This window comes from Oryctolagus cuniculus, chromosome 7, assembly GCF_051225735.1.
Source record: "Oryctolagus cuniculus isolate XC-2025 breed Fujian yellow rabbit chromosome 7, ASM5122573v1, whole genome shotgun sequence".
Lineage (NCBI taxonomy): Eukaryota > Metazoa > Chordata > Mammalia > Lagomorpha > Leporidae > Oryctolagus > Oryctolagus cuniculus.
The window spans coordinates 23,386,875-23,408,443 of record NC_142873.1 but is presented as its reverse complement, the minus strand read 5'-3'; the positions used below and the strand labels follow the sequence as shown (position 1 = coordinate 23,408,443).

The window sequence follows — 21,569 nt, the reverse complement described above, 5'->3', positions numbered from 1 at the left end:
GCGAACTATTAGAGAACAATTTTTGCAGTTATTTCTCATAATACAACTCACTGAGGACAGAGGTCCTGCATGGGAAGTAAGTTCACAGTGACCCCTGTTGTTAATTTAACAATTAACACTCTTTTTTTTTTAATTTTTTTTTTGACAGGCAGAATGGACAGTGAGAGAGAGAGAGAGAGAGAAAGGTCTTCCTTTTGCCGTTGGTTCACCTCCAATGGTCGCCACGGCCAGCGCGCTGCAGCCGGCGCACCACGCTGATCCGATGGCAGGAGCCAGGTACTTATCCTGGTCTCCCATGGGGTGCAGGGCCCAAGCACTTGGGCCATCCTCCACTGCACTCCCTGGCCACAGCAGAGAGCTGGCCTGGAAGAGGGGCAACCGGGACAGAATCCGGCGCCCCGACCGGGACTAGAACCCAGTGTGCCAGCGCCGCAAGGCGGAGGATTAGCCTAGTGAGCCGCAGCGCCGGCCACAATTAACACTCTTAAGTATGACATCAGTGATCATCTGAAGAAGCTCTTGACATGAGCTTCCAAAGGCTATGGAAGCCTTTTGAATGCCCAGTCTCTGTTAGTATTTAGACAAGGCCATAAGCAAAGCATAAGCTCTCTCCTCCCTTTGGAGAAACGTACATCCTTCTTTGATGGCCACTTTCCACTGAATTCTCACTCACAGAGATCCTTCATGCAGGACATTTTTTGCTACAGTTTCTTGGCTTTCCATGCCTGAAATACTTTCATGGGTTTTTCATCCAGACCAGATGCCTTAAGGGATAATTATGAGGTCAAAGCGCTAATTAAAGTGATTGTCATTCTATGAGTCTGCTGTGTGGACTGCTTCCCATGTTGGATATTCTCTGCTTTTTAATTCTATCTATTATTATTGCCAGAACTTGATCTTATTTATATGATCCCTTTAATACTTAATTCTTTTTTTTTTTTTTGACAGATAGAGTTAGACAGTAAGAGAGAGAGAGAGAGAGAGAGAGACAGAGACAGAGTGAAAGGTCTTCCTTCCGTTGTTTGACACCCCAAATGGCCGTTATGGATGGAGCTACGCCAGGTGCTTCCTCCTGGTCTCCCACACGGGTACAGGTGCCCAAGCACTTGGGCCATCCTCCACTGCCTTCCCGGGCCACAGCAGAGAGCTGGACTGGAAGAGGTGCAGCCGGGACCAGAACCCGGCGCCTATATGGGATGCTGGCGCCGCAGGCAGAGGATTAGCCAAGTGAGCCCCAGCGCCAGCACCTTAACACTTAATTCTTATCACTGGGTTTTTTTATTTATTTTAAAATTTTATTTAAGTTATACAAATTTCATGTGTTTCAAAGATACAGATTTAGCAACATAGTGTTACTTCCCTCCCTCCCTACCTCCCTCCTGCCCAAGCTCCAACCCTTAATCCTCCTCCCTCTTCTATTCTCACTCTTAATTTTACCAAGATTTATTTTCCCTGAACTGGGGTAACTAATAGAGTACCTAAAATGTAATGCATGGGAGTGAAATGGGCACTTTGAGATTCAATGTTTATTTATTTGTCTTTGTCTCTTCTGTTGAGGAACAGTGTTTTTTTCTTCATTTTATTTGTTGAATTCTTTACTTAGTTTATGGTTAACCTCACTAGTATTATTGAGTTTTAAGGGTTATTTGTGTATTTGGGATAGCAGTCCTTTACAAGGTATGTTTTTGTAAACATTTTCCGCTAGTCTGTAGCTTGCCTTGTTATTCTCTTGACAGTGTTTCACAGAACAGAACATTTTAATGAAATTAACTTATCAAGTCTGTCCTTATGGATTGAAACTTTGGTGTTATATTGAAAAAGTATTCCAGAAATTCATGGTCATCTAGATTTTCTTATACATTATGTTTTGGGAGTTTTATAATTCTGCATCATATTTAGGTCTGTGATTCATTCTAAGTCAACTTTAAAGATCTATTTATTTATTTATTTATTTAAAGATTTATTTATTTATTTGTTTCAAAGTCAGAGGAGGGGGGGGAGAGGGAGAGAGAGAGAGAGAGAGAGAGGAGATGGAAATGTTCCATCTACTAGTTCACTCTCCAAATGGTCACAATGGCTGGAGCTGGGCTGATGTGAAGCCAGGAGCTGGAGCTTCTTCTGAGTCTCCTTCATGGTGCAGGGCCCCAGGGCCATCCTCCATTGCTTTCCCAGGTGCATCACGGGGAGCTGAATGAGAAGTGGAGCAGCTACTGCTCAAACCAGTGCCCTTAGGGGATGCTGGCACCTCAGGCAATGTCTGTATATGCTACACCATGTTGCCAGCCCCGGAGTCAATTTTTATGAAGGGAAAAAAGTCTAGGTCTAGATTCATTTTTGTATGTTTATATGTACAGCTTTCCTAGCACGATTTGCTGAAAATATTATCCTTCTTCCTTTATATTGCCTTTGCTATTTTGTCAAAGATCAGTTGACTATATTTGGGTTTGTTTTGGATGCTTTCTTCTATTCCACTGATCTTTTTCTCTGTTCTTTCACCAATATCATAGAGTCTCAGTTACTGTTGGTTAATAGTAAATATTAAAGTGGGATAGAGTCAGCGCTTTAACAATGTTCTCCTTTATTATTGTGTTGCTACTCTGGATCTTCTACTTCTTCATACAAGCTTTTCAAGAACTTTGTCAAATTCCACAAAATAACTTCCTAGGTTTTGTCTGTGAAGGACCCCAAAAGCGGTGCCCTTTTGTGATGACCCCAGAAACACAGACTCCAGACCAGGCGATGCAAAAAGCAAGAGGCAGTTTTATTTCATTTGCGCAAATGGGCCCTCTGCTGCCGCAAGCAGCGAGAAAGAGAGGAGCCCCGAACAGTCATCTCACACAGTTTTTAAAGGGAAAAACCACAAGATTAACATACTATAGGGTGGCATAAGTTCATTGGATAGTTCTCAGCAATGACCTAATATGGCAGTTTGGAAACGGTAGGGAGGTATAGTCAGTGGAAAAGTATTAGGTCAAAGGGATGACGGGGGTGGGAGGGTCATTTGAGGAAGAGAAGCGGGCTGCTATGTGCCTTACGTGCCTTGCGATTTTCTTGGTTAAGTTTGAGCAAGCACAGGGGAGGGGGGGGCCCATGTACATAACAGGATGTTTTGTTGCCCATACCTCCAAGTAATATCTAACCGTTCCTCTGAGAACCAGTTTACTTCCCTATTTTCCGGGACCAGCACTATCTAGGGGAAAAGCTTTACTTAATGTGACCAGGTTACTTAACTACTTGGCCTAACAACCTAATGTAACATATTTGTTAATATCACTGTTAGCTCACTTTTATGGCGGCTTGCGGCCACTCCCTTCAGTCTGGAATTGCAATGTTTCTATTGATCAAATTGGGAAGAATTGACATTTTGGCAATATTGAGTCTTCCTGTCATAAACATGAAGTAGTTATCCAATCATTTAGTCTTTGATGTACTCCATCAGCATTTTGTAGTTTTCTTCATATAGATCTTGTACATATTCTGTTAGTTTCATACTGCAGTCTTTATTTTGGGGAATGTTAATATAAATGAACTTTGTTTTTAAATTCAAGTTAGTTAAACAAGCTCATTGCTAGACTTTTCTGTAATAATTTCATATCTTGCAACCTTGCTATAATTTTTTGTGGATTTTTCCACATTTTCTACATAGATGATAATGTCCTCATGACAACATATCCTAAAAACTATTTTATTTCTTTCTTTATTTTTCCATGAGCTATGCCTTCTATATTAAAAAGGAGAAAGGAGTAGTAAAGGGGGAATATCCTTGCCTTGAGCCTAGCTTGATGAGAAAGCTTCTGCTTTACTCCTCATAAGTGTGATGTCAGCTATGGTTTTTCTAGCTATTCCCTCTCAGTGGAGAAGGTTCCCATCTGTGCTTGGTTTACTGAGAGTTTTTGATCATGAATTGGTGCGGGATTTTGTCAAATTTTTTTTATACATCTATTAATGTTTTCATGTAGTTTTTCTCCTTTAGCCTGTTGATGTGATGGGATATACCACTGAGAATGCTTTTCTCATCTAGGATAAAAGTCACTTGGTCAAGATGTGCAATTCTTTATGTGCCTTGTTGAACTGATCTGTTCATATTTTGCTTAGAAATTTTTCACAGCTATGTTCGTGAGAGATATTGATATGTAGTTTCATTGTTTTGCAATGTCTTTTTCTGGTTTTGGTAATTCAGTGATACTGACCTCATAGAATAAGTTCAGATTTATTCCTCATGGATTTTTGAGTATTCACCTTGGAAGAAGTCCTCCTGTCTTCCAGACGTCATAGTTTTTTTTTGTTAAGGAAAGATGTTCTCCTGAGAGGAGGAATGGGGATGGGCATGAAAGGGCACTGTGACACTAGGTCTGGAGGGGCAGGTCATACAGTGTGGAGGATGCAGTGGCTCTAGGCCTGGAGGACATGACGTCTCAGTAGCTCATAAAATGAGGTCCGTGACATCATCAACTGTGTGGTCTTGGTGGCAAGGGTTGCTGGAAACTTCTAGGGCTCTTGGGATGCTTACCTGTGTCTCTGGGTCCAGTGGTGGGGGATCAGAGAAGGCAGTAGTGAAGGCGAGGTCATCAGTGTGCATGTGCTTAGGTGTGGGATTGGCTTCAGGCACATGTGTGATAACAGGGGCCAGTGTTGGTATGCCCACAGTGGTGATGACCAGTGCATGAATCAGGGTCTGGGACCAAATTCAGGTGAACACATGGAGATGGGATCCACTGTCATATAATGCACACACAGACCTGTGATATTCCAGGTGGCTGTGTGCATGTGGAGAGTCACTGCTGCCAGCTGTAGGTACAAGTTGCAATAGGCACTAGGGATACAGTTAGCTTTGGACGTGTGTACAGCTACAGAGGTCAGAAATGGCAGTAAGAACATGTGTAGCTGCAGGTTCTAACTTAGGCACAGCATGGCAGTGGAGACTGGGGCTGGCAGCATTTATGGGTCCAGCTGCAGGGATGGGCTGCCATCATAGGCACAGTGGTAAATGTCAAGGTCTGTGGTGGGGCTTGGGGTAATTTGTGGACATGTGCGCAGTGACATAGATTAATTCAGATGAAATATTATCTTGAGTATGTTTTGGTAGTATGTGAATTTCTCCAAACTTTCTAAGTAATTTGAGTGTATTTATTTACTTGAAAGTCAGAGTTACTGTGAAACAGGGAGAGACAGAAAGAGAGAGAACTTCTACCTACTGGTTCACTCTCCAAATAGCTATAATAGCCAGGGCTGGGCCAGGTCAAAGCCAGGAGCCAGGAGCTTCATTCAAGTTCTCACGTGGGTGGTAGGGGCCCAAGCACTTCTACCATCTTCTGCTGCTATTCCCAGGCCCTTGGCAGGGCACTGGATTGGAAGTGGAGTAGCTGGGATTTGAACTGGTGCCCATAAGGGATGCTGACATTGCAGGCAGTAGCTTTACCAGCCACACCAGAACACAACCAGCTAAGTAGTCTAGTTTGGGGGGATAATATTGTTTATAACATTTCCTTATAATTGATGTCTATCATTTCAGTATTAATGTCCACTATTTCATTCCTATTTTAGTAATTTGAATTGCTTCTATAGCTTTTGAACAAAATAGCTAGAAATTTTCCAATTTTGTTTTTACTTTTTAAATCATCAACTTTTGAATTTTTCTTCTTTCTTCTTGTATGTTATATTAATTCCTGCTCTAATCTTTATTATATGTTTTCTGATTATGTTAGATTTAGTTTTATTTTTTACAAAGATTTACTTTTATTTACTTGGGTCAGAATTGAGAAAGAGAGAGAGAGAGAGAGAAAGAAAGCGATCTTCCATCCACTGGTTCACTCCCCAGAAGTTCACAATGACCAGTAATGGGCCAGGCTGAAGACAGGAGCCAGCAGCTTCGTGTGGGTCTTCCACATGGGTGCAGGTGCCCAAGAACTTGGTCTGTCTTCTGTTGCTTATCCCAGGCCATTAATAGGGACCTGGATTGGCAATGGAGGAGGCAGGATATTAACCAGGGGTTACCAGCATCACAGGTGGTGCAGTTCATCATTACCTTATATATGAAATATTAAGTTATTGGTTTTAATTCTTCTGTATTTAATATAGACATTTCTAGCTATGAATTTTCCTCCAAGCATTGTTTTACCTATGTTCCTCCATTTTTATACTTTATTCATTTTTATTCTTTATTCTTCTTGTTTATTTTATTAATTGACATCTAGTTTACATGTTTGTGAACTACAATATGATAATAAATACATGTATATAATATATAATGATTATATAAGGGTACATAGCATTTCTACCTTCTCAAACATCATTTCTACCTATTGAGATCAAAATATTTTTGTTTCTGTTTTGATTTCTTTGACTTATTGATTAGAAGAACTATGTTGTTTAATTCACCTATCTGTGCTTTTTTAATTTTTTCTCTTTTTGATATTTAAATTTACTAAAATATTATTTGAGAACATATTTTGCATTATTTCAATCCTCTTAATTTTTATTTTGTATGAGATTACATGTGGGATGTTTGTGGGAATGTTCCTTGTATACTTGAGCAGAATTTGTAGTATACTGTTAGGTAGACTACCCTATAGACATTTGTTAGATCTAGGTGGTTTACAATTTCCTTGTTGCCTTTCGGCTTAATTGTTCTATGCAATTTTGAGAGAATTGAATTTTAAAACAATCATTGGCTAATTGTTCACTTCCCCTTGATCTCTGCTACTTTTATTTCAAATATTTTAAGACTTGATTGTTAACTTCATACTTATTTATAATTGTCATATTTCAAATTCACTGATGCTTTGTTCTGCCACTATGGACTCTCTAGCACAATTTTTATTTCTATGATTGCATTTTTCAGTCCTAAAATTTCTGCTTGATTTTCTAAAAGGTTTATGCTATTTATTGGACAATCACAGTTACAGAGGGAGGGGAAGAGAAATCTCTCATACTCAGCTTCACCCCCCAGATGGCAACAATGGCCAGGAGCCAGGAGCTTCTTCCACATCTCCACATGTATGGCAGAAACCCAAACACTTGGGCCATCTTCTGACACTTCTTCCAGGCCATTAGCAAGGAGCTGGATGGGAAGTGGAGCAGCTAGGCAATGAACCAGGGCCCACATGAGATGCCAGCATTGCAGGTAGCGGCTTTACCCACATCACCACAATGCTGACACCTGTTTGTTTTTTAAACTATTTCCTTTATATTGATGCTCCCCATTAATGAAACATTATAGCCTTATTTCTATCTTTTTTAAAGATTTGTTTGTTTGAATAAGTAACAGAATGACAGACAGAAAGGGGAAACTGAGAGAGAAAGAGATCTTTCATGTTGGTTCACATCATAAATAGCCACAACTGTTGGTGCTGGGACAGGCCAAAGTTAGGAGCATGGATCTCCATTGGTTTCCTACGTGGGTAGAAAGGGCCCACATACTTGTTCCATGTTCTACCACTTTCCCCAGCATATTAACATGGAACTGGATAAAAAGCCAAAGAACTGCAAACTGAACTGGCACTGCCATATGGGATATCAGCATTGCAGCTGGTGGTTGAACCCATCATCTCATGATGCCAGCCACATAGTTCCATTTCTTTAAGGTTGATTCACTTTGCTTCTTTGAACATATTTACAATCACCACTTAGAATTTATGTCATTAAATGCAACTTATTTTTTTAACTTTTATTTAGTAGATGTAAGTTTCCAAAGTACAGTTTGTGGATTACATTGGCTTTTCCCCCTCCATAACTTCCCTCCCACCCGCAACCCTCCCATCTCCCACTCCCTCTCCCATTCCATTCACATCAAGATTCATTTTCAATTATCTTTATATACAGAAGATCGATTTAGTATATATTAAGTAAATATTTCATCAGTTTGCCCCTACACAGCACATAAAGTGCCAAATACTGTTTGAGCATTAATCATATCATTAATTCACATTGTACTACACATTAAGGACAGAGATCCTACATGGGGAGTAAGTGCACAGTGACTACTGTTGTTGACTTAACAAATTGACCCTCTTGTTTAAGGCGTCAGTAATCTCCCTAGGCTCTAGTCACGAGTTGCCAAGGCCCTGGAAGCCCCCTGATCTCACCGACTTTGATCATATTTAGACAAGGTCATAGTCAAAGTGGAAGTTCTCTCCTCCCTTCAGAGAAAGGTAACTCCTTCTCTGATGGCCCGTTCTTTCCACTGGGATCTCACTCGCAGAGATCTTTCATTTAGGTTTTTTTTTCCCAGAGTGTCTTGGCTTTCCATGCCTAAAATACTCTCATGGGTTCTTCAGCCAGATCCGAAGCTAGGAGCCAGGTGCTTCCTCCTGGTCTCCCATGCAGGTGCATGGCCCAAGCACCTGGGCCATCCTGCACTGCCTTCCCGGGCCACAGCAGAGAGCTGGACTGGAAGAGGAGCAACCAGGCAGAATCCGGTGCCCCAACCGGGACTAGAACCCGGGGTGCCAGCGCCAAAGGTGGAGGATTAGCCAAGTGAGCTGCGGCGCCAGCCAAATAAATTTTTTTTAAAAAATCACCAGTCATGTTGTTCCACCTGGTAACATGGCACACAGGATTCCACAATGTATAATGGATGTAGTCTGTCAGTAGTAACAGACCAAACTTTGATCACACTGGTAACTCCCTGCTTCTCCCTTTCTGCTAAATGCATGGATTTTATAGAGATTTATTTTTTCCTTCTTGTTAGTGGCCCTATTAGAATGAAAAGCTTCTAAACAGAGATGCAGATATCATCTGCCATTGTTTCCCAGGCTGTTATCTTACCTGCAAGTCCTTGGTCTCCTACTACAAGTAAATAGGTTATACTTACATGGGATAAGAGAAATGCTGGTGTCTGTTTTTCTCAAATAATCACTTAATGATCTTTCACAGCTTAAAAATGAGTCATGTGCATGCAACTTTCACATTATCTTTCTTCATGATAAATAATAATCAAAAACAAGGAGGCTGTTCAGCTCTTCATTAGCTGCTTAGGTTTTCAGAAAGTCATTGTTAGAATATATAGAAAGGTAACACCACCAATTAACATCTGTTCTAGTGTAGAGCAGAGTATACCTTATTCAACTCATGCCACAGTCAAAGTGCAAGCTGCTATGCCTGCTCTGAATGTGCCCTTGCTGTGGGTTTGGAGACTCAGGGGAAATTCTTTGTTTCATCCTTGCCCAGCATCAACCTGAAGAAGACCCAAGGTGGAGTTTGAGCATAGTTCAGGGTGATCTCCATAGTAATGTGCTTTCTTGACCAGGACTTACCCTTCAGTTTCTTCTGAACACTTTGTCAGTACAAAGAAGGCAACATGGGCCCCACAGCTTTGCACTTCTGCCTGTAACATGACCACAACTTTATTTGACAAATAAGACAGCATGGGGGGAGGTGAGGCAGGAAATGGCTGAGATGGGTAGGATGCATGCTTTTCTAAGTGCAGGGTAATTTATACTAAATCCTCTTGTTGCTCATTTCTTGAAAATAGAGAGGAGATTATAGGAAATAAAGAACTTCTGTGGTGACATGCTGAGGTGTGCATTACAATGGTTCCTTTATCCTTTGTTAAGGTTTTATTTACAACACTTATCATTTGCAATAAACAGTTGAGAACACTTTATGGGAAGATGAGAGTAAAGTAAATAAAGAAAGGATGTCAAATCGAAACAAAAAAAAATAAAGACAGTAACAAAAATTGTGCAAACCAAACTCAAAAACTCAGACAGGAAGTTACTGAATGCTATCTGATGGTTATGGCAACCTCTTAATTCAAATGCCTGTTCTTCTATACAGCTCTTTCTGCCATCATTAGTATTACAGAATGGCTATGAATTCAAGGGATATTCAAGCTAGCCTTCTGGACTTTAGAGGGGTATAACTAAAAAGGCAGTGTAGGAATGTAGCGAACAGATCTGATGTGGGCTGAGAGTAGCAGAACTCTGCAAGAAAAGTGCATTTCTTTGCCTGTTGCTTCCTTGGCTATTCTGTGCCAGATGGGAAATTAAACTGGTGTCTGTAACTTCACATTATTCTAATGACCATAAGTACTCTAAAGCATTGTGAAAGGAGGGTTTGGACTACTGTTGCTCCCTCACACCAGACTATCAAGCCAAGAGTCTAAGACTGATCTCTCTCTCTCCCTTGTGTTCTCCTTTGGAGGATTGTTGTCCTGGCATCAACATACTATGCACCTATGTCCACCCAGTATCTGAGCAGTACTGTGAGTATAGCAGATGGGGCTCACGCTTTGTGCCAACAGGAGTGTCTGGAGATTTGTGTTCACTGGGCAAAGCCTAAATATTGCAGGATTATACAATGCCATAGTAGGCATCAACTTCAGATAATCTAATGCATTCATGCTGTTTAATTGAAAAGACACTGGAGCACAGAAAGCTTTTTCCCCTATAGCCATAGATGGCACTAACATCAGAACAGGCCACAGACACTTGCCAATTGACAGTGTACTCCACGTATTCATGGAAGACATCCAACGCTTGTATACTAATCTGAAAATCTACCGAACAGCTCAGAACAGAACAAGCATCATTGGGCTGAAAATGATTCTAGCTAATAATAAACCAATCAGATAGAGTCAATAATCCTGTGCTGCTGGTGTTGCCTAGAGATAAATCTCCCTTGTATGTGGGGTCTTCACAAAGTGTGTAGAAACCCATGTAAGTAGTATAGAATTTTATTAAAATTCAAAAATATTTTTCCCACAAATAGAATTATCATTTAACATTGTTTTTCCACAAGTTCTTTGAAGTACTAATATTTAAATGAATTAAAGCTTGTTTTTATGATTTAAAAAAAAAACTTTCAAGGGCTGGCATTGTAGCATGGGGTAAAGCTACCCCCTGCAACACTGGCATCTCATATGGGTGCTGTTTCATGTCCAAGATGCTGGACTTCCATTTAAGCTTCCTGCTAATGCCCTGCGAAAATCCGAGGAAGATGACCCAAGCATTTGGGCTTGTACCATCCACGTGGGAGACCTGGAAGTAGCTCCTGGCTCCAGCCTACCCCTGCCCTTGCTGATGCAGCCATCTGGGGAGTGAGTTGGTGCATGGATGATCTCTCTCCCTCTGTCCCTGTGGGGAGTATGTGGGGGGGGTGTATACATTTCTCTCTTTCTCTCTCATACCTTTCAAGTAAATAAATAAATCTTTTTAAAAATAGATTTTATTTTATTTTATTTGAAGGAGAACGAGAGAGAGAGAGAGAGAGCACTCTTCCATCCATTGATTCACTTCCCAAGGATCTGCAGGAGCTGAGGCAGGTCTCTGTGTGTGACAGGGACCCAAGTATTTCAATTATTACTTCTCAGGGAGCACAGTAGCAGAAAGCTTAATTGGAAGCAAAGGAGCTGGGAGTTGCACCAGGTACTATGATAGCCTGAACAGTTGCACCAAATGCCTGCCAATGCTTTGTCTTATTTTAAAAGGGATAATGGCCCACTCCCCTTTAAATGATGTAAGAGGTATTTGATGTAAAATGGACACTCTGTAAGAACATGAGTTGGTTCTTGCTGGTCAGATGGGTGTATGCTTTCAGGAGAGTCCTGGCCTTGTACTCAGTCATTCTTATAATCTGCCTGAATCTTTCTTTTCATGTCTATCTTCCTCTCTTTGCTGTCTTCTTTTTTTAAAGATATATTTATTTATTTGAACATTAGAGTTACAGAGAGAGGGTAAGAGAGTGAGATTTGCCATCTTCTGGTTCACTACCCAGATGGCCACAATGGCTAGAGATGAGCTGATCCAAAGCCAGGAACAAGGAGTTTCTTCTGGGTCTCCCAGGTGGGTAGCAGTTGTCCAAGGACTTGGGCTGCCTTCTGCTGCTTTCTCAGGCCATTATCAGGAAGCCAGATTGGAAGTGGAGAAGTTGGGTCTCAAATAGGTGCCCACATTAGTGCCACAGGCAGCAAGTCTACCCACTTTGCCATAATGATGGCCACTGGTTTCTTCTTGAAAAGTAACATAATGCTTTGATACAGTTCTGCTTACTCAAAATTCCAGTTATAGTTCCTGTTAATAACACTTTATACTTTATAAAAATTAAAGGGGATCATGGCATAAAGGTAAGTGTCTTGACACAGCAGAGCCTCAATAAATATGATTCTTTATTAATTGTTCAGGCGGCTAAAACAAAATACCACAAACTGGGTTTGCTTCCACAGAACAGAGTAGCCACCAGGCTTCATGAGGTCCAAGACAATACTTCTCTACTGCAGAAGTGAATTCTGACGGGTTTCTTACAGCGAAGTCTTCAGACAGGCATTGGAAGGAAGCAGATAGTTGTTTCATAATGAGACTGAATGTCACTGGTTAATGTATTACAGTAGTCAATGACAGAATATAATGGTATCTTTTAGGGAGATCAAGAATTTGATCAATATTTCCTTTATTGGATCCAGCCTGAAATGTGCTTTTATAACCAGAGCCTATACCTCTTTTGTTACAAGTAACACTCTAAACCTGGGAGCACTTCACTTTCTTGTCCACCTGGGAAGTCAGAAGACCACTTAATCAAAGACTTATGGGCTCAGGAGATACGAATAGCTCATTTCCCATGCCCTAGAAGATGAGAGTACTGAATCTTCCTTTTTTATGGCTATACTGTTTGGGGAAGGATGGAATGGGAAGAAACCAAGAGAGTCTGAGCAATATCTACAAGCCATGTAGTTAACTTGAAGAAAACTATTAAATAGTGAGAGAAACAGAGACAGGTGTATTATGCAGCAACATGGATATCCCTGCCATTACTCCTGGCTGCTTTTATCACTCATGTTCTAACTGATAGTCCTAAAAGACAAATGGATCAACCCTAGATGGGGCCCATATTGATCTCTGTCTGAAGAAGTTTTCCTAGCAGAGGTTTGTGACTTTGCGCTTTTGTTAAAGGCTGAAGGTGGAAGCATTTTTGGATGCATTGTCATGGGAAGTACTGCTGAGACAGGAATTGAAAGTGCCCCAGGACGTTCATATCTGCTAATAAGGTACAATTCTTTCCTGCAGTCAGAAGGTGATAAATAACCTGAAATCTATAGGTAACACAAAGTAAGAGTTCTGCAAGATTTCCATCTCTATTTCTCCCTGTAGGGCCTTCAGTTCTATTTATGTATGTGGACAGACACCTGTGATGTGAAATGAAGAAAGAAGAGTTTTCAGAAACTGGGCAAGGATTTGGCACAAGATTCACAGATCATCTCAGCCACCGTAGGAGAAACCAGAAGAAGAAATGAGATTATGTAGGAAATCCTGCGAGGAGCCTCATGTCTAATATAAATTCCCGTGGCATGCACAGGAGACTAACAAGAGTTTTGAGAATGTAATACTGACAGAAACACTGCCATGGTGATCAAAAATGGGGTAGAGATAGGACAAAAAGTGAAACAACTATCAGACTTCCAAAATTCATCAGGCAGAAAAAGGCTGATTAAACCACTCAGCTGCAAATATATGCTACTCCATCATAAAGGAAGGATTAGACAAGAGAGCAAGGCCTCATTCATGGAAGGTGCAGCTATGAGCCACAGAAAATTTTCCCACACTTGAGATCTAGTGGAGTTTGTCTTTGATATTGCCTGGGGCTGATCACTGCTTTCTCTGTCCATTTTCCTCTGTTTCTGAGTGGGAAATTTCATAACTGCTAATATATACCTGCTCTAACATTACGTTCTGTGATCAGACAACTTGTCTAGCTTTCCAGATAGTTTTTTCCCCTTAGGGTAGAACAACCAGAGTCTATCTCACCCAGGTCTGATTTAGATGATGTAGGTGATGGGATCTGGGACATTAGGCTGTTGATATTCAGATATTTTGGACTTGAGAAGATGCCAGGATGAGATTAGATCTTTGGGAATGTTAGGGTGGAGTATATGTGTTTTACGTGTTGGATAGATATGAGATTTGGGGGGTCAGAGGGCAGGTGATGGTTCATTTGACAATGCCCCCATAGGCAATTATCTTAATTGCAGGAAACTATGACTGTTTGCTTGTATCAGTTAGATCTTGAAAGTGTGACTCAGACATGAATCTTGAGATGGAGAGATTACTATGGATATCTCTGGGGTCTTAAATGTAATCACAAAGTCTATTAGACAGAGACAAGAACATAAAAGGATAAAGAAGATAGCATGATGATGGCTGCAGTAAATAGAAGGATGTGATGTGGCTACAAGCCAACCTGGACGCCTCTGAAAGTGCAAAGAAGTTAGGTACTGGTTCTGCTCTGTAGCTTCACCATGGAACCAAACCCTGATAAGAGCTCTATTTTATCACCCATAGACTCATTTTGGACTTCTGGCTTTTAGAACTGCCAGAGAATGAGTTTATAATGTTACACATTTTGGTAACCTGTTGTAGTTGAAAGAGAAAACTGACACACTAGGATTACAACTTAATTTGTATAAGAACCGTAATAGTGGAAGGAATTAGTCCTTCATCTCCTGTTACTATTCCACAATGCCTTAATAAATTAAGCTTGGCATTTATCTAACATTGTAGTGGCAGAAAAAGCTCGAAGGGCCTCTCATTCTCTCTCTCTCTCTCTGCCCCACCCCCACGATGTAGAAAACTCAGTGCTGTAATGTTCTTATGGTGATGATTTCCAACTGGGGCAAGAGCCAACTGGAGCATTTGTTCAATGGTGTGAGCTTTCAGAACTTGCCTCTTGTCTCCAAAAATTTCCACAACAGTGATGGCTGCTTGGTGCAGAGGTTAGGCCCCTGCTTAAGACACCTGCATCCCATACTGAAGTGCTTGGTTGGAGTCTTGGCTACTCTGCTTCTGATCCAGCTTCCTGATAATGTGCCTCTGGGGAGGCAGCAGCTGATGGCTCAAAGCTTGGGTCCCTTCCACCTACCTGGGAGATTGGCATTGAGTTCCTGCCTTCTGGCTTTGACCTGGTCTAATTCTGTTCATTTTTAAATGAGTGAGTTGAGATTTTTCATAAAAGACTGTAGTAAGAAAACCCATTGCATATACAGTCACCAAAAAGTGTACTCAGCTCCATGCTTGGAAACACCAAGATACATGCCTAAGTTACTTCCTCTCCAGAGCATCCCTCAGCCTCCTTTTGCACCCAGGAATGATGTGCCTTGCTCTCTGGTCAATATCTGTGTCATTGAAGCAGTCCCTTTGGAATTCATCACTGTCACCCTAAAAAACGATTTAACTTTACAAATGTTGGTGCTATTGCAGGCATATGTACGTAAGGTTTCAACTTGGAAAATTTGGAGCAGCGACCAAATTATGGAACAACATTTCTGTTTCTTTAAAGGCAAATGCTGTCTTCTCTGGCCCCACCCAATCTGAACTTCCTGAATATAGAGGCTGTGTGGAGGGCAAACACTTCCCCCATAGTCACAGCAACAGCACTGCTAAAACAGCCTTTCTGGAGAAACCTGAGAACTCACCAGCTTGTTCAAAAGAAGGTGAGCCTGTCTGAGAAGAGGACCCAGAATGACAGAGCCTGGAGAGGCAGTAGGGAACAGGGCACTTGGGTGGGGTGGATTCTGATCTAAGGAGGGAAAATGTGCAATGCCAACAGGTAATATTCCATTCAGAGGATGCTTCCAAGGTGGTAGAGGATGGGAGAGGGAAGGGGTAAGAGATTTTCTATCATGGCGTGCATTCATCTCATATTTAAGAGGACAGACTTTTGCTGAATAGGGTGCCTTCTTTCTGATGGCTGTGGTGACAGACACCCAGCATTGTCTGGCAACCTTAATAGGAAAGTAAATGTTCTCGAGGCAAGTTTTTAGAGCTGTGAAGTGAATTAGGGACCATTTGTCTAAATCTTGCTTGTTAGGGAAAAAAAAAGAACGCAGGAGTTTGGTAACACTGCATGGCTTATCCTGATCACTAATGATAGAAGACCATAGAACACAGTTAATTCGCTATGTGGACACTTAATAGACAGAAGCTGTGTCTAACAGTGCAATATGTGAGGTGGGGAAGGCAGTGCTATAGGGGGAGGATGAATTACTTCCCCAACCCTCCTATCTACCTCACACACATCACACTCAGTCTACAAGAAGTAGAACAACCTGACAAATGCCAAAGGTGCGATGCGGCTTTCACTTCCTCAGTTGATTTTTGGTAGATGTGTGTGTGTGTATGTGTGTGTGTGTGCAAGAACACAGAGGAGCTGACTCTCAAGGGTCTTAAAGCATGTTCTAGAAATGCTGAGTCCAGGCCACAGTTCAGGTCTTTGCTCACTGCTCACTCTTTCTGTTACCTGGAGTTCCCCTGGGTCTTCTTGGGAAAGTTTCTAAATGATCTTCTTCTGACTGTGGCTCTCAACTCTGGCTTGTCAGTAAGGAGAAAAGCTAAGTGATGAGAGGCCCTCCTCCGGGTCCTGCTATCACAGGCTTGCTCCAGGTTCATCTTCCTGGAGATAATGGGGATTATCCCCTGCCTGCCCTGATCAATCTTGGATCTGATGTAAACTGACATTTAGAGAAGAACCCAAGGTGTGATGTGCAAGGGTAAGAGTGGGTACAGTGGAGTGAGGCAGACTTAACCTCCAATCCTTGCTCTGCCCAATAACTATCTGCACAGTGAACCCAGACAAATTTAAGAAAAGGAGATAACTATCTAACAGAATTAGAGTTCATTTTGCTGGTAAGATGATGCCACTTATCACAGTCTTATATTTCCAGTGTCTTGTGTGAACTTGCACTTATGGAGAAGTTCAATCAGATTAAAGCTTGGCTTTTTTTTGGTGGAATACTTCATGAGTATAAATCCTAAAAATGCATTAGAAAGCAATTAGTTTGTCTCTCCTTTTGTGATGTTGACAGGCATTACTGATTCTCTAGAATTAAACTACTGTTTCCAAATAATAATAGACTAATTTTACTATTTTTTCATTTATTAGATAGAATAATTTTAATATAGCAAGTAAATTCCATTCAACAATTCTTTAATTTAAAGTTAAATTTAAAGTTAAAAGATAAAATATGGGAAAAACCTGATAAATGCTTGACTCCCCCCTGCATTTGTCAGTGTTCCTGACGATGAGTTGCTTTCTTAGCATGTTCCAAGAGTAACAATTAATTTCTTTTAGGAAGATGGTATTGTTTTGTACTACTTAATTTTGACATGTTTGATATGTTTCAGCATTTAGACCTGAGTTTCCTTACTGATGCTGAAACTGGTGCAAGTTTGTCCAGTTGGAGCTTCTTCAAGGATCATTTTCATATCTTCCTTGAAGTGCACATTCACATTTCTTGCCTGATTTTCTATCGACTTGCTAGTCTTTGTTTTTCCTATGATTAGATAATCTTCGTATGAAAGGAAAATTAATTCTCTTTTATGTAAATTGGAAAAAAGTTTTCTTAGTTTGATGTCTGTATTTTAATTGTCAACTGTGCTTCTTGCCTTATATTACTTTAAATGTTTTATGTAATCAAATGTATCAGTCTTTTCCTAAAACTATTTTAGTCTTAGAAATATTCCTGCCATCCCCAGGTTACAAATACTACTGTTTTTTCTTTAGTTATTCATATGGATTTTTTGTATTTGCATTTCAAATCTATCTTTTAATTTGAATGGAATGAGGAAATGGATGCAATTTCATTTTCTCCATGATTATATAGTTCTTCCAGTATTGCTAATAAAATTGTCATCTTTTTCCCATTGACATGATATACTCCCCTATGCAATGTAAATGTAACATAACATGATTGAATATAGATGAGTACAATAAGTACAGTAGTCTCTGTCTGAATTTTCTATTCCTGACTCCATTTTGACTCACTCATTCACTAGCTTCACACTACTTCAATTACAGAAACCATAATATTTTCCCCCTGGTAGAACAATGCTGTCATCATTGTTTTCCATTTCCTTGATTGTCCACATTGAAGTTTTTTTCTTTTTTTAACTTTACAGTTAACATTTTTCACAACAGGAAACCAAATATTAGTGACAAAGGTTTTAAAATTTATATTTATAAAGTTCATTTTAAAGAAGTATGCTTTAATTCCTATTTTGTGAAATGCTCCAAACACAAATCATTATTAAATTCAATCAAATATATTTTTTATTTTAGATAATTCTCTTATTAATTTATTAACAGGATATGTTATAACAACCCATATTAGCATATTGAACTACCCTAACAGTTTTGAAATGTCACACCTAATCAAATCATATTATTTATTAGTGTCTAATAATTCATCTAGGTTTTTGTATCAACACTGCAAATGTGATGTATATGTAGCTTTATTGGTGAAAACTTTATTAACTTTTAGAACCAATATTATATTTGCTTCAAAGAAAGAATATAGTTATCCTTCTTTTTTAAATAGCATTGAGATTATAATGTATTTAAAACTCTAATAGGGTTTCCCTGTGAAACTCATCTGTGGGAAAATGTTTTAACTACTCTCTCTATTATTTTTCAATGGTAATGGGACTGCTTCAGTCTCCACTGATGTGAATAGGCATAATAAAATATTACAAATTCTCAGCAAGGACAAGAAGAAAAGAGGATGAGGGACAATTCCTACTCACCTTGGTCTTTTTTTTCTTCCTTCTTTCCTTAAGGTCTATAGGTGCCTAAGCTCCTGAGCATCCTTACATAGACATGGCTGACCATCAAAACAATGCTTTGAGGATCGTTCTGGTAGGGAAGACTGGAAGTGGGAAAAGTGCAACAGCAAACACCATCCTTGGGGACAAAGTCTTCCAGTCTGGAATAAGTGCCCAATCCCTTACCAAGAGATGTCAAAAAGCAACCAGGGATTGGAAGGGGAGAGAACTCCTTGTTGTTGACACCCCAGGGCTCTTTGATACCAAGGAAGGCCTGCCTACCACCTGCAAGGAAATCTGCAAGTGTGTCCTCTTCTCCTGCCCAGGGCCTCACGCATTTCTCATGGTTATACCCGTGGGCCGCTACACGGTATTAGAACAGCAAACTGTTGAACTGATCAAGGCCACCTTTGGGAATTCAGTAACAAAACACATGGTCATCGTGTTCACCCGCAGAGAGGATCTGGAGGACAGTAAACTAGATGACTATATAGCAAATGCACATGTGAGTCTAAAAAGCTTCATCCACGAGTGCGGGGGCCGCTGCTACGCCATTAGCAACAGAGCAAACAAGGCCGAGAAGGAGGGTCAGGTGCAGGAGCTGATGGAGCTGATAGAGAGGATGGTTCTGGAAAATGCAAGGGGATATTTTTCTGAGAAAATATACAAGGACATAGAGGAAAGACTGAAACAAAAGGCCGACATTTTGAAGAAAATTTATGCTGATCAGTTAAGGAATGAAATTAAACTTATAGAAAATGATGGTAGTCTTAAATCAGAGGAAGAAAAAGCTGAAAAAATACAAGAGGCAAACAAAAGATATGATGAAAAAATGAAAAATATAATGGAAGAAGCTGGACAGAATATATTTGAATATGTCTTCAGTTTGGTTAAGAACACCCTTGGGAAAATATGGCATAGATTGTGGAAGTAAATTTCATTCTTTCTCTTTAATTTGCTGTGATTTGTTAAATGATAGATCATATTTTCCAAAATTGCTGTTATAATACCTCCCCTACACACAAAATTTAAAAGGTAAAATTTAAAAACAATTATTCTGTCTATTTTGCTTTACAATATTATGTATATGAGGGCTGGTGTTGTGGCACAGTAGGTTAATCCTCCGCCCACGGCACCAGCATTCTATATGGGCGCCAGTTCTATTACCGGCTGCTCCTCTTCCAATCCAGCTCTCTGCTGTGGCCTGGGAAAGCAGAAGAAGATGGCCCAGGTCCTTGGGCCCCTGCACCCACGTGGTGGACTGGGCAGAAGCACCTGGCTCCTGGCTTCGGATCGGCGCAGCTCCGGCCATTGTGGCCATTTGAAGAGTGAACCAGCGGAAGACCTTTCTCTCTCTCTCTCTCCCTCTCTCTCTCATCCAAATGAATAAGTCTATCTTTAAAAATATATTATGTATATGAATACATCATAAAATGATTAAATCAAAATCATTGCTATATACTTTGCTTCAGCTATTTATCTGTTTTTTTCTTTTTTGGTGCACTGAGAAAATTTAAGATTTAGTTTCTTAGAAAATCTCAAAAGAAAAAACAGACATTTTAACTACAGTCACCATATTACACCACAAATATCCAGAACTTATTCTTCCTGCAGAAACAAATCTTTGTACCCCCTGAGCAACACATCCTACTTCTTCCATCCCCTCAGTCACTGGAAACCAAAATTATATTTTTTGCTTTATGTGTTCAACTATTTTAGATTCCATGCATAAATGAAACCATGCAGTTTTTGTCTTTCTGCACTTAGTTTATTTCACTCAGCATAATGTACTTCAGGTTTACCCACTGTATTGTAAATGACAGGATCTCCTATCTTTGAAAAACTGAATAATTATTCTATTGTACACCACATTTCTTTTATCCATTCACATGCCTATGGGTACTTGGTTCATTGCTACATCTTGGCTGTTGTGGCGAATACTGAAATGAATATGGGAGAGCAGATATCTCTTTAAGGTAACAAATTTATTTTGCTTGACACTTGCTTTGGCTCAATTGTGATACTATCACAAAATACTGTAAACAGTGTGGCTTATAAACAACAGAAATTTGTTTCTCAGTTATGGAAGCTAAGTCCACAATCAAAGTTCCAGGAGACTTAAGTTTTGGTGAAGGTCTCTTCCTTATAGATATCCATCTCTTAGTCTGATCTCAGCAGCAGTAATGGGGAGTCCTTGCTAGAATTATTTTGTAAAGAATTTAATATTATTCAAGAGGTTTCTACCACATCACTTAATTACCACATAAGCCTCCCTTCCTGATACCATCACCTTGGGAGGGATAATGTCAACCTATGAATTAGGGGTGAGGGGAGGACATAAACATTCAGACCATGGCATCCCTCCTGGCATTACAAAAGTCATGTCCTTCTCACATCAAATACATTCCTTCCCAGTAGCCCCTACGTCTCTACTTTTTCCAGAATGAAGTTTAAAATCCAAACCAAAAGCCTCATCTAATTTTCATCAAAATCAGATATGGGTGACACTCAAGTTACAATTCATCCTGTGGCAAATTGCCCTCCAGTTGTTAGCCTTTGAAATTAACAACGTTATGTGCATCCAAAATACAGTGGTGGGGCAAACATAGCATAGACATTCACATTCCAAAAGGGAAAATTGGGAAGAAGAAAGGAACCTCAAGAAATTCTAAGACCTCAAAGCCCAGGAACAATCTTTGTGTGCTCTACCCCTCAAGATGTAGCACTTTGGGCTTATGAAGGCGGGGCAGTCCCTACTGTCTCTGAAATGCCCTTGGGGTCATTTTCCAACGTCTTGCACAATGGGCCTTGGCTGCTGTTTAGATGGCTGACTAATATCCTTACTGTTGTGATAAATAGCTCCTGGATTCCATTGAGATGTCTCATCATACTAATCTCCTTATCAAAAGATCACTTGGCCATATCGTTGTGTTTTTTTGCTAACAATTTCACCTTTAAGACATTTATTTTTAAATTTATTTAATTAATTTATTTTATTTGTTTGAGCTTCAGAGAGAGAGAGAGAGAGAGAGAGAGAGAGAG

General features: G+C 40.2%; 1 protein-coding gene across 2 annotated transcripts; it reads left to right on the top strand.

The window, feature by feature from the left end:
• The first annotated feature begins 15,292 nt into the window (after nucleotides 1–15,292).
• On the top strand, nucleotides 15,293–19,986 carry LOC100342250 (GTPase IMAP family member 7). Of its 2 annotated transcripts, none has more exons than XM_008250072.5 (2): nucleotides 15,293–15,421; nucleotides 18,543–19,986. In XM_008250072.5, exon 2 carries the CDS (start codon nucleotides 18,583–18,585, stop codon nucleotides 19,459–19,461), a length of 879 nt encoding a protein of 292 aa, XP_008248294.1. In that variant the 5' UTR covers nucleotides 15,293–15,421; nucleotides 18,543–18,582; the 3' UTR covers nucleotides 19,462–19,986. The 2 variants fall into 2 exon arrangements, with proteins under 2 accessions (XP_008248294.1, XP_051692958.1); XM_051836998.3 differs by having other exon boundaries at nucleotides 15,399–15,537.
• The last annotated feature ends 1,583 nt before the right edge of the window (nucleotides 19,987–21,569 follow it).